General features: G+C 42.1%; 2 protein-coding genes across 4 annotated transcripts in view; one reads left to right on the plus strand and one right to left on the minus strand.

Moving 5' to 3' along the window:
• The window catches only part of LOC308106870 (excitatory amino acid transporter 2-like), a 24,008-nt gene extending 17,432 nt beyond the window's left edge, over nt 1-6,576 (plus strand). For both annotated transcript variants that reach the window (XM_080458880.1, XM_080458879.1), the window contains exons 8-11: nt 354-548; nt 1,578-1,712; nt 2,872-3,082; nt 4,008-6,576. In XM_080458880.1, the coding sequence (XP_080315006.1) occupies nt 354-548; nt 1,578-1,712; nt 2,872-3,082; nt 4,008-4,079 (613 nt within the window). In that variant the 3' untranslated portion in view covers nt 4,080-6,576. The remainder of the gene's footprint in view (nt 1-353; nt 549-1,577; nt 1,713-2,871; nt 3,083-4,007) is intronic.
• Nucleotides 5,739-10,692, minus strand: LOC308106871 (uncharacterized protein). Of its 2 annotated transcripts, none has more exons than XM_080458882.1 (5): nt 10,105-10,692; nt 7,731-8,522; nt 7,581-7,637; nt 7,418-7,496; nt 5,739-7,302 (listed from the first exon to the last, which is right to left on the minus strand). In XM_080458882.1, the coding sequence occupies exons 1-5, from the start codon at nt 10,175-10,177 to the stop codon at nt 7,125-7,127; spliced, it is 1,179 nt and encodes a 392-aa protein (XP_080315008.1). In that variant the 5' UTR covers nt 10,178-10,692; the 3' UTR covers nt 5,739-7,124. The 2 variants fall into 2 exon arrangements, with proteins under 2 accessions (XP_080315008.1, XP_080315007.1); XM_080458881.1 differs by having other exon boundaries at nt 7,581-7,640; nt 10,105-10,262.
• Between the last annotated feature and the right edge of the window lie 3,526 nt (nt 10,693-14,218).

The raw sequence follows: 14,218 nt of genomic DNA on the forward strand, positions 1-14,218 counted from the left end.
CATACTATAGGAGGAATGTAAGCTGCTTCCCGTCCCTCTCGATTGGTTTCATTCTTAACCTCGGCTGTAATGGACCAAGGTTTCCACATTCAGCTGATGAACCAGGCAAGTTGCACCAATTTGTGAAGCCAGTAAAAGAGGAGCAGCTGAATAAAGCAGATGAACACAACATTTCAAAGCTTTTGCAACGTCAGATGTGACCCGGTAGAATCGTTTCTCCAAAGACAAACTGCAATTTGCTGCCGATTTCTTCATTTCTGCACGTTTTAGTGCAGAATTGAGCAGTCGTCACGCGCTGTCTGCAACTATTCCAGTGATGCATTCCTCTTTTTGTTTGCTTGTTTTCCCCACAGTGCCGGTACCTTGCCGGTCACGTTCCGATGCTTAGAGGAGAACCTGGGCATCGACAAGAGGGTAACGCGTTTTGTCCTCCCAGTGGGCGCCACCATCAACATGGACGGCACGGCGCTTTATGAGGCGGTGGCTGCCATCTTCATTGCTCAGATGAATGGGATCGCACTCGACTGGGGCCAGATCATTACTGTGAGGTGAGATATCACCACGTGTGCTGTGTCACTTTCAGGCAGTGCATCAGGAAGATTCTTCTCAGTGGGGCTTTAGATCTGCCTGGGAGTGACAACACAGGTCCTTTTCTTTGGACTGGATTACACCGGCTGGCCCTGGAGACAGTAGTCCAATAAAATGGTACCTGACTTCTAAGCTGGACAATGTATTGGCGAATGTTACAACTGAAATGAAAGATTCTGCAGTCCTCTAGTCTGTCCACAGTCACCTCATAAAATGTGTCTTTCCTACTCTTATTTCAAAAGGTTTACCTTTGGGGAAAGTTCATAAATATACACGTTTTTACAATTTAAAGCTTAAATATTTACCTAAATGGGATAATTTTCCTATTGGACTCTCATATAAAGTCAAATATTTACTAATTATGGCTCACGAGATGTGCAGGGTTTGCCAAATTGATATGCGCTCGTTTGTTGTCATTTCTGTGTTCAGTGCATTGGATTAATTATGGTGGTTAATTATGATGCACAAAGCAGAAGTGTTGTGTATTGTCATTATTTCCTAAACTTATATCAACAAATTTCATATTTTAGTGCCATTATATTGTTATTATTAGTTTGGAGGCTACATAAAGTTACTAAATATGGCAAAAGGTTAACATAGTAGAGTCATGTATATGTAGAGTTTTGATCAATTCTCCATGTATTTGTATAGTTTTTCTATTCAATTCAATTCAACTTTATTCATTTAGCACCAGATGCAACACATTCAGTTCAAGGTACTTTTAAGAGAGAGAAACCCAACAAACTATTTGACAGTTGTATTCATAGTCCTGTTTTATTCCTCTTATTCTGCTTTACTTGGTGTTTGTATCCATGTATGGATTCTTGTAAAGCGCCTTTCAAATGAACTCTGATAGATCGATGTTCCAATTTTCTTCTTATAGTCAAATCTGTTTGACTCTCGTAAGTCGGTTTATTGGGACCGTCAAATGGTGCCGGTAAGTTTCATGTCCTCCTCTCACACTGACTGACTTTGTTTCCTCCCTGCAGCATGACGGCTACCCTGGCCAGTGTCGGTGCAGCCAGTATCCCCAGCGCTGGACTGGTGACCATGCTTCTGATCCTCACTGCAGTGGGTCTGCCCACACAGGACATCAGCCTCCTGGTGGCCGTCGACTGGCTGCTGTGAGTTCAACACACACACACACACACACACACACACACACACACACACACACACACACACACACACACACACACACACACACACACACACACACACACACTACACAAAACACTACAGGTTTTACTAAAGTTTGGCCGGTGAACATTTTATGCTTCGATCACAGAAACATACTTCTTCTCTGCACTCTGGCGCAGCCTACAGAGACACATTGATTTGCATGTGTGGGTTTATGTTTGAATGTTAATACCCAACATATAGTTTGAAGTTGTGAAACTTCCTCATTATTCCAAGTCAGTGTCGCTTTCATGTTGACTCAGGAACGGCAGAACCATTATCTTTGGACCAGGAGGAAAGGTGTTGACACTGACCTTCCTCAGCTGGAAGTAAAGCCTCCCCACCTACACATCTGCCCAGTTAGAGGCTTCGCACAGCTGCAGGAGGGAGACTTTGAAGAATTCATGTAAAAGATGATAAATACTTCTTTTAAATAACAAGATCAAACATCTGTTCATGCACACAGTCCACGTGTTGTGTTTTATGAATGTACTCAAACAGCAGCTTAGAAACAAGTAATAGTATATAGAGAGAGATTTTCTGTGTTGGGTGGGAGTGGGGGGGCTGGAGGGACTGAAAACAATGAGCAATCTAAACCTGAGCTAAAAGCGGCACGGTGGTGCAGCGTTTACCACTCACTGTCCCACCGTGAGGACATCCTCAGTTCCAGTCCACAGTTTGCATGTTCTCTCTTCCACAGTCCAAAAAGCAACCAGGCACACCACAACGTTTTGAAAAAGGTGTAGTCAGCATGCCAGGCCACAAGTTGGCACTGTTGGCTGTGGACTGGGAGTCATGGAGACAAACATTGTCATGTTCCATCAACTGAGCATGTGCAGAAGAACTGTTTACTACAGGCGAGGTGCTCCTGTGTAGCAGCCTTTTCAAAACGTTCTCCGTCGTTTCCATCGAGTCGTACCATTTTCTAAAAGTTGCATTTTCAGCGTTTTTCGAGCACCTTTATCACGCCAAAACACAACATCTGCTTAAAAGCAACCTGGTGTCTCGTCAGTGGCGAGGAGCTCCAGCCCCTCCTGACCGTCAGCTGGATGGAGCAAAATGGATTCTGTAACGTCCGTTCTTCTTTCTCTTTTTACCTCCTAGGGATCGTTTCCGCACCTCCGTCAATGTGGTTGGGGACTCGTACGGTGCGGGCATCGTGTACCACCTCTCCAAACACGAGCTCGACAGCTTCGATGCACAACAGTCCCGGATGGACGAGTTTGAGATGGCAAAGACACAGTCCTTCTTTGAAAATAACAGCAACCAGAATGTATACGCTCACCACAACTCAATCTTGATAGACGACTGCAAGGTACATTTCACCTTAACGGACATAGAGACCTGTATGTAGAGCATCTTCCCCCCCGATCTCTGTGTTCCTCCTTTTTTGTGTCTGTGTTTGTTTTCTACGTGACTTTCTCTATCGGTGTGTTTGTGTCCACGTTAATAGTCACTTTGACAGAAATGTTTTTTCAGAATGTGTAGGTGAAAAAAAAACATTTCTAAGTGTATTTAAATGTATGTTTTATCATTTGAAAAAGCAGTTTTTGTGATACCTGGTACATCAACAGCAACGATTGTCCGTTTTTTATAAAAAACAATCTATTTCAATCATCTTCCAAAAACTCTGTTTTTGTTCCACCAAATGTAAAAGTTCATTTTAAAGGACTTGCTGCATTGTCTTGTACACACTTTGTTTATTAATTTTAATCCTTGTATTCGACGTCTCTTTTCTTATGTTGTCTATACAATTGGACGTGTATTTATGGCAACCCTGACCAAATTGCAATTTCCAATTATTGGCCACCAGTTCTATGAGTTTTTGTAGCCATAGGTATACATAAAGACTGCTGTTTCACCGTATTCTGTCTGAAGTGATGCATACATCCATGCATTGCCTATCTCAGATCCTTTCCTATCTCTATCTGTAAACCATCAAATTTGTGTTGACATTTCATTGCCTGTGAAATCATAATTGTAATTCGGTTGGGGAGAGAATCCATAAAATACATGGCCAAGTCAGAAAACAAAACCAAACAAACTGTCTGATATGAAACGACCATTCCGTCAGTATTTGAGATAACCTCTGGTTTCCACAAGAAAACCAAAACCCAACCGCAGGGACAATGGCCTGAATGTAATGACGCCATGGCTTCTCTGCTCCCAACCCGTTGCCAGTGTGTGAATAATTGGTGCCTTGGCCCCGATCGTTAGCTCTTCTTGATAATTGCTTACAGGTCACCATGGGCAGAAATGGCAAAACTGCAGAGTACTCACTTGTTGAGGAAGAACCCTGGAAATTCGAGTAAAGCAGCAGGTTCAGACGCCCGCTGCACCTTTACCCTGAGTTTCACCAGCTTTAACCTCCCGATGGCACAACCAGTAAAATATCAAACACACACACACACACACACACACACACACACACACTGCAAACACAAGGAAAGACAAAAAGAAGAAGATAGTCGGAGGCTCGCTGAAGGACTTTGGTTACCCACCCGGGTAGCAGCTGGAAGCATCCTGTTAGATCTTGCACTGATTAAACACAAACTGCATTGAACTTGTGCATTTGGTGCACCTCCACAGAAGAAGCTAATCTTGAGTTGACAACACTCAGGGCCTTATTCGGTGCTGCTGCAAGATCCCCGTCCTGTCACCACAAAGTTTCTTCCACTCGACGCGGCATCTGGTTGTTTCTTTTATATCGACGCATTTATTCCTGTAGCTCCGAGGACAGTTGGCGTGTGAACGATGGCCTTGCCAGTTAATGCAACCTTGAGGGTTAAGTGAGTTAGAATCAGTAAAGCTGGAGTCATCTGACTCACATCTATAGGCACACTAGCTGAATGACTGAATGTTTGTCGTTGTCGATGCTTTTTGTGAATTTTATGACTTTGAGATGTCTTGTTGATAGAAACGATGCTTCGCAGAGGTTTTGCAGGACGGTTCAAACACTGCGTGAAGTTTTAACTGTTTGACTTACGGGATTATGCCCTGATGTCACACACGACCAAGAACAAGCCTAAGACGCAAAGCTTAGGACTTAAGAGAGGCTGCTGCCTCTAAATGTGGTAACAAACAGGACAGAATGTGTTGCAGAGTAAAGCTCAAACTAGAGGGCAGGAAAGGTGCCCTCCCATGTTTTTATTTTGTTCTGTATTTCTTATATCTTCTTTCTTTCTTTCTTTTTTAATATACTTTATCAGTGAAGCACTGAGGTTATGCTAGTGATCAAAAGGTCTGCCTGTATCCTGGATTGTGTGTTTTCTGAGAACAAGAGAGGAAAGAAAAGGAAGCTGATGCTTTAAAGAGAGCAGGTGAAAAGGAAAAGAGAAAGTCTCTCACCCTCTCAGTCGTCCAGTGCTTTCTTCTGTATCTTTCTTTCAAATTGTAAATTTCTTTGCTTTTTGACAACCTTGCCTTGACGATGTCACCTGCAGAGTGCAGTCAATATCATGACTAAATCATTTCTGGATAAAGATTCCTGCAAAATATTTTCAATAGATCATCGGGACTCACTGGAAATAATAATAATAATAAAAATAAGAGGTGTACCATCTACCTTCATCTACCTTCGTCACTCTGAATAGTGCAGATGGTCGGGATCTTCACCAGAACTTATTACTTAGAGTTTAATGCAGCAGAATTAGTTATAAATAACAGGCTTGTAATTATATCTCCAGTTAATTAGCTTTGGTCACGTCTGTTTAGCAAGTGCACACTAAATTCTGCCTCCAGCACTCGCATAAATCTGACGCGGTAATAACAAGGTCATTGGATGTTGTTTGAACATGTACGTGTTGTCAGTTTGACTTTGTGACAAAATTCTGTTCAAACGGAGGAGAAAACCGGATTATTTCTATCACTCAGCTCATGTCTTCATGTTTAAAGTGCCTGCTTGCACTTTGTATATATACCCTCTTTAGATTTATTGTACAAATCAAATGTATAGGCATTTTTGTTGTTTTAACGTTTTATTAAATTTTTTTGCTATGCTAAACGTTTCTATAAAGATCTTTACCTATATACAAAATATGCAAAAATATGCAATAATGTTAGTACATTATATTTGATTTTGTTGGATGGACGACTAGATCTCGGTAGGTTGTAAACTCAGGGTTATTCATTTACAAAAAATGATTGTAAGAGAAATGTGGTCCAGAGAAAAAAATAAGTCCAACACTTTCCACAGCTTTCTTTTTAATGAGCAACGCTGTTCCTTTTAGCCTTTGTAAACCTGGTGTTTGCAGGGTTCTGTGCTTATGAAAAGGTAGTTCAGGGTGCCTGACGATGCTGCTGTTAGTACCTCCAGTACACTCACACCATGTGAGAGTTCGAGAAGCGTTCAGCTGAAGCACCGTGTTGGAAGAGAGACTCCCAAATTAATTAGGAGCGCACCGTGATTCACGTCAAAACCCCATTATCTATTATTAATGACATTACTTTTCAATTGATTGCATTTGCTATTGGTCCTGGTTAAAGTATGTTCTTAGTCACCTGGCAAGTCTAGCAAGTGATTTCTTCTTTTGTAATGAAAACGTGAGATTGTACCATATTAGATTCCTTAGAAGTCATATTTTCTATCTTTTGTTTGGATTTTATGCACTTATTGGTCCAAGAATGTGATTTTCTTTTCTTTTTGTCTCATAATGCAAAACTTCCATGACTTTTACTGCTAAATACATTTAAATGGAGTAATGCTGTTCAAGCAATCACAAGCACCATTATATATGTGGACTGAAAGCATGTAAATATTCTAATACTTGTGTGTAAGTATTAACGGAAACAAATAAAGGTTTATCGAGGAGCTGCCGTTGTCTTTATTTGTTGCCTGGTGAAGGATGCAATACAGCGTTCAATAAGTGCCTGTTCCAGTTAGAAAGGCTGCGTATTGAGACACGAGCCTGGCAGCTGTGAAATGCTGCGACCTTCCTTTATCAATATGGGAGAAACAATAGAGCAGCTTAACATCCGTCACAACTGGGTCATTGATAAGATACTATACCAATAATATTACCACAAAGAGTGGAATGATGTCTCCGTACCAAGGGACAAAAGTTATTATAAAAAATGACAAAGCAAGGAACCAAAACACTGTTAATATTTTTCATTTGAAATATATGACATTTGACATCTTAATAGATCAGTCTTCTACTTTACAGGTAACACATGGCAATAAATACAACAAGGAAAATGTTGTGAATACAAAAGTGTGAAAATATATAATGAGTCCACACAGAAAACATACATATGTACAAATAGAAAGCCTTTTGTTTTGCTCAGCAGCCTGGACCTTCCTGTTCCTCTGATCACTGCGAGATGAGACTCCAGTCCCCAGAGTTTGTTTCTGATCCTCAGTGTGATGAATAATCTTCTGGAAGCTCGTCCAGGGGAATGACCGTGTACTCTGCCGCTTTTCCGTTCTCCCTGGGACTTTCTTTGTGAACGAAGGTGGTCATCTCCTGCTCCCTCTGCTGGTCCGAGGAGCCGGGCTTGGTCTCCAGCTGGGAAGCCTTGTGTGGTCCGTTCCACCTATCCCACGAGAAGAAGAAGAACAAATAAAAACACCAGGGGGTTATCAATTAGCTCAGATTAAAAAAATAAAAACACTAAATGAAGATAATTTTACTCCAAAAAATGTTCTCACTTGTCTCTGGTGGCGATGGCAACGCAGAGCATGACAAGAGCTGCTAGGCCAACAATAAAGGCCACGATGATAATCCAACCTGTGAATATAAGAAAGGAAGTGTTACGGAATATTTGAGGGCGAATCACAAAGAAATGTTATTGGATGAATATTGGGTGTTCACCTGGGGTTCTGTTCTGGGTATCGGCCTTCGGTGTCTGGTCGTTCAATATCACCTTGTCTACTTGGGAACATGAAAACTCAGGGTAAGACAACCGATTAAGACGACATGAGAAGACTGTAGGTGGATACTGTCCAATAACTTGATATTTACCATGACCCTGTTGCTGGGTTGCCATTTCAGTAATGGAAGTACCGAACATCCTGGACTTCTTGGATCCTGATTTAGTGTCGGATTGTTTATCAGATGATTTGTCTGATTGTTTATCAGATGATTTGTCTGATTGTTTATCAGATGATTTGTCTGATTGTTTATCAGATGATTTGTCTGATTGTTTGTCAGATGATTTGTCTGATTCTGATTTCTTCCCTGATTCGGTCTCAAAACCTTCACCCACAGGAATCGATGACGCTGTACTTTTGTTGGTGTCAGAGGTGGTGGTTTCCCTGGCTATTGTCACAAAGTCCTGCATGTCTCCAGAACCAGAACCAGAACCAGAACCATAGCTTCCATTGCCCATCAGGTCTCCACTAGAGTCTTTGATGTCATTGGTTTGATTGGTAAAAACGGGGGTGGAGGGGGCTCTGGGTGGGACTGATGAGGGGAGGAACTTTGGCTGGGAGCTTTGGGTGGTTGTTGAAGCAGGACTGGTGTGTCCCGTGTCCTGTGCAGAGGTAGAGTTCTCAGATCGTGTCGCGTTCATCACGCCTGTGTCATGGTCCTTGACCGTGGGGGTTGTGGAGGGCTCGGCGTTGGTCTCGGCACTTCCCTCTATCTCAGGGTGTGTGGAGGCAGAGAGTGGCTGCTGGGATGGCTGAACGGTCGGCCGTGTTCTGGGTGGATTAGTCGTCAGTACGCGGGGAGTCATTTCATGGACCAGGTACCCATCCTCCAAGACCTCTTTGAGAACGTCATCGTCAGGTTTGGTTGGGAAATGGGTCACGTCTAGGATAAAGAAAAGACAACAACAACCCATGAATGAGTTTGAGTATTTACCCCCCAGCCCTGACAAGAGCAAAGAGGAAAGTTACCAGGCTCGTTTGACAAAAGGACGACATGGGACTCGTGTACTTTGCTCCAAATACTTGTGTTAGCTTGTTCCATGGCCTGCTTTGAAGGTGTGGTAAGACATAGTAATGATTAACCGTGGTGACTAATCGAGTATTGGAGAGTTAACAAAAGAGAAGGAGACTCATCAAAGCATCCATTTGAAATGTTGACTCACCCAAAACAAACCAACTGCCATGCCTGCACTTTTTCACTGTTTATGTTGGAGGGCAGCCACCAGAGGGATGGGAGTGCAATTCTACCATAATGATAGTCTCACTTTCAATATTTCACAACACTTATTAAAGATTGATGGTTAAAGAATTGGATTTAGACTCAACAACTAATCTGTGAGTTTTGCAGCATTATTTCCACAATATATGAACTTTTGTTTTTCAGCTTCTCTACATTCTATAGAAGCGCTTACTTTTAAAATTTAGAAATACACAATATTAATTACATTTTTTAAAAAGTACTCTGGTGGTTTCTATCCGCTTTGAAGTAATCCTTCTAATAAAAGCAGTGGGAGAGTGTTTCAATGAAAATGTCAAATATCAGAGCGATCATGTGATGAACAAATTAGTTTGTGCCACGAATCTTATTTTGTCTCGACGCCTCATCGTTCCTGTTGTTGATCGCAATAAACATCTCTTTACATACTTTGTCAAATTCTCAATCCACGACATTAACAATATGCACTGAAGGAGTCATCATTTTACAATTGTACTTGTGGATGTTGAGTTTGAGCAAAAGGTGTTGTTTTTGTCACCAAGTCTAAAAAACCACATTCTGCAGTGAAGTTAATAAAAGAGAATTTGATAGAGACGTCCTGGGTATAAGATCACATATCTTTGCTCAGCATTGCATTTCAGCTCAGTCATGTTAAGATCTGCGTTTCTCTATGAGGTTACCGGTTGTCCAAAGTTGTGAAACGGCTCTTAGCAGATCTTTGGTTTCACAGGTTGTTTTTTTTTTTTTGTTTTTTTCCAAGACAAATGCATTAATGCACCTCCTGGAGCAGCTCAGAGTATTTCACAAAGACCTCTGTGTACTCGGGAGTAGCCAGCGAGACCTGCGCATTGGAAATGAAATACGACTCTTGGAAAAAGAGTTAAACCTGGAGAGCATTTAGTCAGTGGCAGGTAAAGTGCTGACTCAGAAGGTGAAGAAAGGGACACTGTGAGGATTATTCAAAAGTCTGTATTAAAGAAATCACTTTGTTTCAGGTTTTAAAAGCCCATTGCTATTACCTTCTTAATCCTGAGACCAGAGTCCCAGAGTTTAACAGTAAATTATTGAATATATGATATGTCTGTTTCTTTAAAAGAGGACGGAAGCAAAGTAAATTCAGCAGAGATTTAGACTTTACATACTCAAGTTATATATATATGACACACTCAGCTTGGATCAAGCTTGTTGGTTTGGGTGTTTCAGAAGGCCACAACTTTCAAAGCTCATAACATCAAAAATAAGTACTTACTATCCACAGGTGTCGAATGGACAACGGCGAGAAGCCCAAGAATAACTCCAAAAAGAAGATTCCTCATCTCCATGTCAAAGAATGTGGAGAGACTACGAAAGGCTGATGTCAACTCTCAGTGAGACGAAGCTCTTTGGCAGCCCGAGCTGATGATTGGTGGGAGATGAATCACACGCTTGGCTTTTATACACAGCAGCAGGTAGGTGTTACATCAGGACAATGGCTGCTGACACAGACTTCATAGGAGAAGGCTGGCACACCGGTTGACACACCCTCCACTCAATACTTTTTCTCACGCTTGTACTTTCTTCCTCTTCTTCCAGGAACAACATACACTCATTTGTACTCATTAGGAGATGGATCAATAATTTCCATTGTCACTTTGTGTAATTCGCAAAAAAGTGTGAACAAGAGGCAAGAAACAGTTTCATGATCCAAGTGCTGTGGGATCGATCTATCTATCTATCTATCTATCTATCTATCTATCTATCTATCTATCTATCTATCTATCTATCTATCTATCTATCTATCTATCTATCTATCTATCTATCTATCTATCTATCTATCTATCTATCTATCTATCTATCTATCTATCTATCTACCTACCTACCTACCTACCTACCTACCTACCTACCTACCTACCTACCTACCTACCTACCTACCTACCTACCTACCTACCTATCTATCTATCTATCTATCTATCTATCTATCTATCTACCTACCTACCTACCTACCTACCTACCTACCTACCTACCTACCTACCTACCTACCTACCTACCTACCTACCTACCTATCTATCTACCTACCTACCTACCTACCTACCTACCTACCTACCTACCTACCTACCTACCTACCTACCTACCTATCTATCTATCTATCTATCTATCTATCTATCTATCTATCTATCTATCTACCTACCTACCTATCTATCTATCTATCTATCTATCTATCTCTCTCTCTCTCTCTCTCTCTCTCTCTCTCTATCTATCTATCTCTCTATCTATCTATTTATCTTTGGTTTGCTATACAACTACTATTATTGATTCGGCTAATCATTTCTGGATACATCACAAAAAACGGTGAAAACTGTTGGAATACCAAGTGGATGGGAGAGGCACCTCCTGGAGGAGATCAAAACAGATCCTTGTCTGTCTCCTCGTAGAAAAAACTAGTCCCGCACCATTTGGAGGACGGGCGCAAAAAGGACATCAAAACATTTGGGACGTCCAGGAACAGGTTGCTCCGATTCTTGTTCATGACTCTGCAAACCTTTTCCCAATACTACTATAAATACTAGTATTTATGAAACATTAACAAAATGATAACTACAGAAGAGTTAATAAATGTACAAGTGTGTGTTTTCTGGAAACCTTATAACATGTGTGGGTGAGGTGTGTACGATGGAGGATGTTTCTGTACAATGATAAGAAACACAGGAGGTCTTCCCCATGTCAGGAGCTGAAACCACTCTGTCAGCTTAGTGTTCATTAAATTAATGCACTTATTATATTTAAAACATTTTTAAGTTGCTCAAATGTCAGATTAGATGTGATGAGGTAGTCGATTGACATAAGTAATATTTTCACCTGTAAATCACCATTGTGATTAGATCACTATAGTTAAACATCAAATTACATGATGAATTTCCAAAATGGTTTAAAAAAACAAAAGGTTATGAAAGAGGTGGCTTTACAGAAACAGTTTTTAATGATAAACATTATGACATTGTGACTTTACTTTGCATATCAGAAGAAAACGGCTTTTATAGAAAATGTTAAATCTGTTCACTCAAACCAGAGATGAAACCTGAGCGCTTCAGTCGCCGCTCATTACTTGAAGTCACAGCAGAAGCCTGCTTACAACCAGAACATTTGGCCGACTTTCAGATTTTCAGTATGCAAATCCAAATTTAATGAAAGATCTGGCAAGAAAGCCGGTTCAATATCATGTCCCCCCAACAGGCTTTGTCTGCTGCTCATGATAACTGCACCCTGCAGGAAGCTGAGACGTCACCGCGGAGCCTGCTGCCGGAGGCTGCCGGAGGCTGCCGGAGGCCGTCGGGCACGTCGGTGAAGTTTCAACCTTCGTCATGAATTAGTCAGTGTGTGGGTGAGCACTCGTCCAGACTTGCATTCCACACCCACTGTGGGCTCATCCTGTAACTGTTAAGACAGGAGCCTGACTCTGTGTTTTATCTGTGATGCCTAACAGGGAAAACCGCAGGAAGCAAAAGGCAGATCTTTGATCCACCAGCCAGGAAGAGTGAGTTTTCACTAGGCTAGACCCCGTCAGTGAATCAGCATTGAAATTGTGACACATCATGGCCGTCCAATGGGTGTGCAGCTAACAGAAGGCCAGGATCCCATTTGGGATGAAAACTGTTGAATACTCTTACAGGGTATTAAAGCTGGCCTGCAAAGCCATAAGTGCGGCATGTCACTGTTTACAGGGCGAAATAAATGTCTGATTGTTCATGATAAAAGCAGCTGACATGCTTCCTATTGTCCTCCTTGTCCATCGTGGATCCTTTGTGTGTGTTAGTTATTGTGATATAACATCAGAGAGTCCAGTATTTGGTCTGATAATACCACTAAACCTGAAGGACAATATGGAAATCATATGACTATTGAGGTGAGTGTCACTATCAGTGTGTAAAGAAATGTATTTTTAAATGTGAATAAACATGAGTCAAAGTAGGTCCAGCATGTTCTCCTCGTGTCTCAGCGCCACCAGCTTCTCAACAGAACATGACAGAGGATTTTGTTGGTGCTCATGGATGATGACATATATGAATGAATATATGAACATTCGCCAAGCGGCAGGACCCCTTCAAGGACAATGCAGACCAGGTCTGTGTGGACCAGTTAGCCATCGTCTCAGTCTCTGCTGCCTTGCTCTGATCTCCTGTTTCATGGCAGACACAATTGTCCCTGCCTCTAAAATCCCAGGACGACTGAGCCCAGCAACTTGTCTGCCGCAACTTTCATTTATTTCCACCTTGAATAAGCAGAAAAAAACTGCACTTGTTTTTATCGCTTGTGCTTCTCTATGGAAAAGGGCAACTTGCATTATTACTTTTCTACAACACCTGTCTGAAGGTTGCTGACATTCACCTGAGGAAAAGTTTGGGGGGGAAGGGGGTATTAATTGAATGTCTGCCAATTTCTCACATGAATGATGTGGAATGGACAAATGAACCAAAAGAGAAGAGGGATTCCAGGACTTACGTGACACCAACTTATTTAATTAAACTGGAAAGTTCAAGCATTATTATGAACACAAACCTTTCTGCAAATATAATCTGTTTGGTGGGAGGTATGGAGAGAGTGTGGTTATCAGAGCCACTTTGTGTGTTCCTATACTCACATCCAGTTGGACTGGGTTGCGATGCGGACGGGACAACGTGTCAAGGATGAGCTGAAGTCAATAGGACATCGTGAGGAGTCTCAGCTTTATGCTCGGGACGTTATATCAGGGAGAGTCTCAACTATTAAACTACTGATCTGGACCATAAAACTAGAATCTGGACCGCGGGTCATACCACTACGGGTCGTACCGCTACGGGTCATACCACTACGGGTCGTACCGCTACGGGTCGTACCGCTACGGGTCATACCACTACGGGTCGTACCGCTACGGGTCGTACCGCTACGGGTCGTACCGCTACGGGTCGTACCACTACAGGGCGTACCACTACGGGTCGTACCGCTACGGGGCGTACCACTACAGGGCGTACCACTACAGGGCGTACCACTACAGGGCGTACCACTACGGGTCGTACCACTACGGGGCCGCCATGTTTGTTTACCACTGGATGAGCAGGGGGGGGGGGGGGGTATGATCAGTAACAGGCTCTGTAGCCTCCATCAGTCTCTGCAGGAGGGAACAGAGAACGTGACAGAATCTTTCCTCTTTGGGAGCCGGATTAAAACTTTCACAGACACCGTGGATCAGAACACTGGTGTCGTGGAAACGGACCCTCCAAAGTGAAGAAGGTTTTGCGGATACACTGGAATTCGTTGTCGTCCTAAAAAATGTCGCTGTAATTCACTTGTGGTCATTTCTGTATTACTCATAAGACTTCATTGTATAATGAATAAGTGATTATCATGTT

Source organism: Lipophrys pholis, assembly GCF_963383615.2.
Source record: "Lipophrys pholis genome assembly, chromosome: 2".
NCBI lineage: Eukaryota > Metazoa > Chordata > Actinopteri > Blenniiformes > Blenniidae > Lipophrys > Lipophrys pholis.

Coding starts and splice junctions, on each gene's coding strand:
- LOC308106871 (XM_080458881.1), bottom strand. CDS start 10,177: ATGGAGATGAGGAATCTTCTTTTTGGAGTTATTCTTGGGCTTCTCGCC. Junction 7,641..7,730: donor AACCCAGCAACAGGGTCATG/GTAAATATCAAG, acceptor CATGTTCCCAAG/TAGACAAGGTGATATTGAAC. Junction 7,303..7,417: donor GCCATCGCCACCAGAGACAA/GTGAGAACATTT, acceptor CTCGTGGGATAG/GTGGAACGGACCACACAAGG.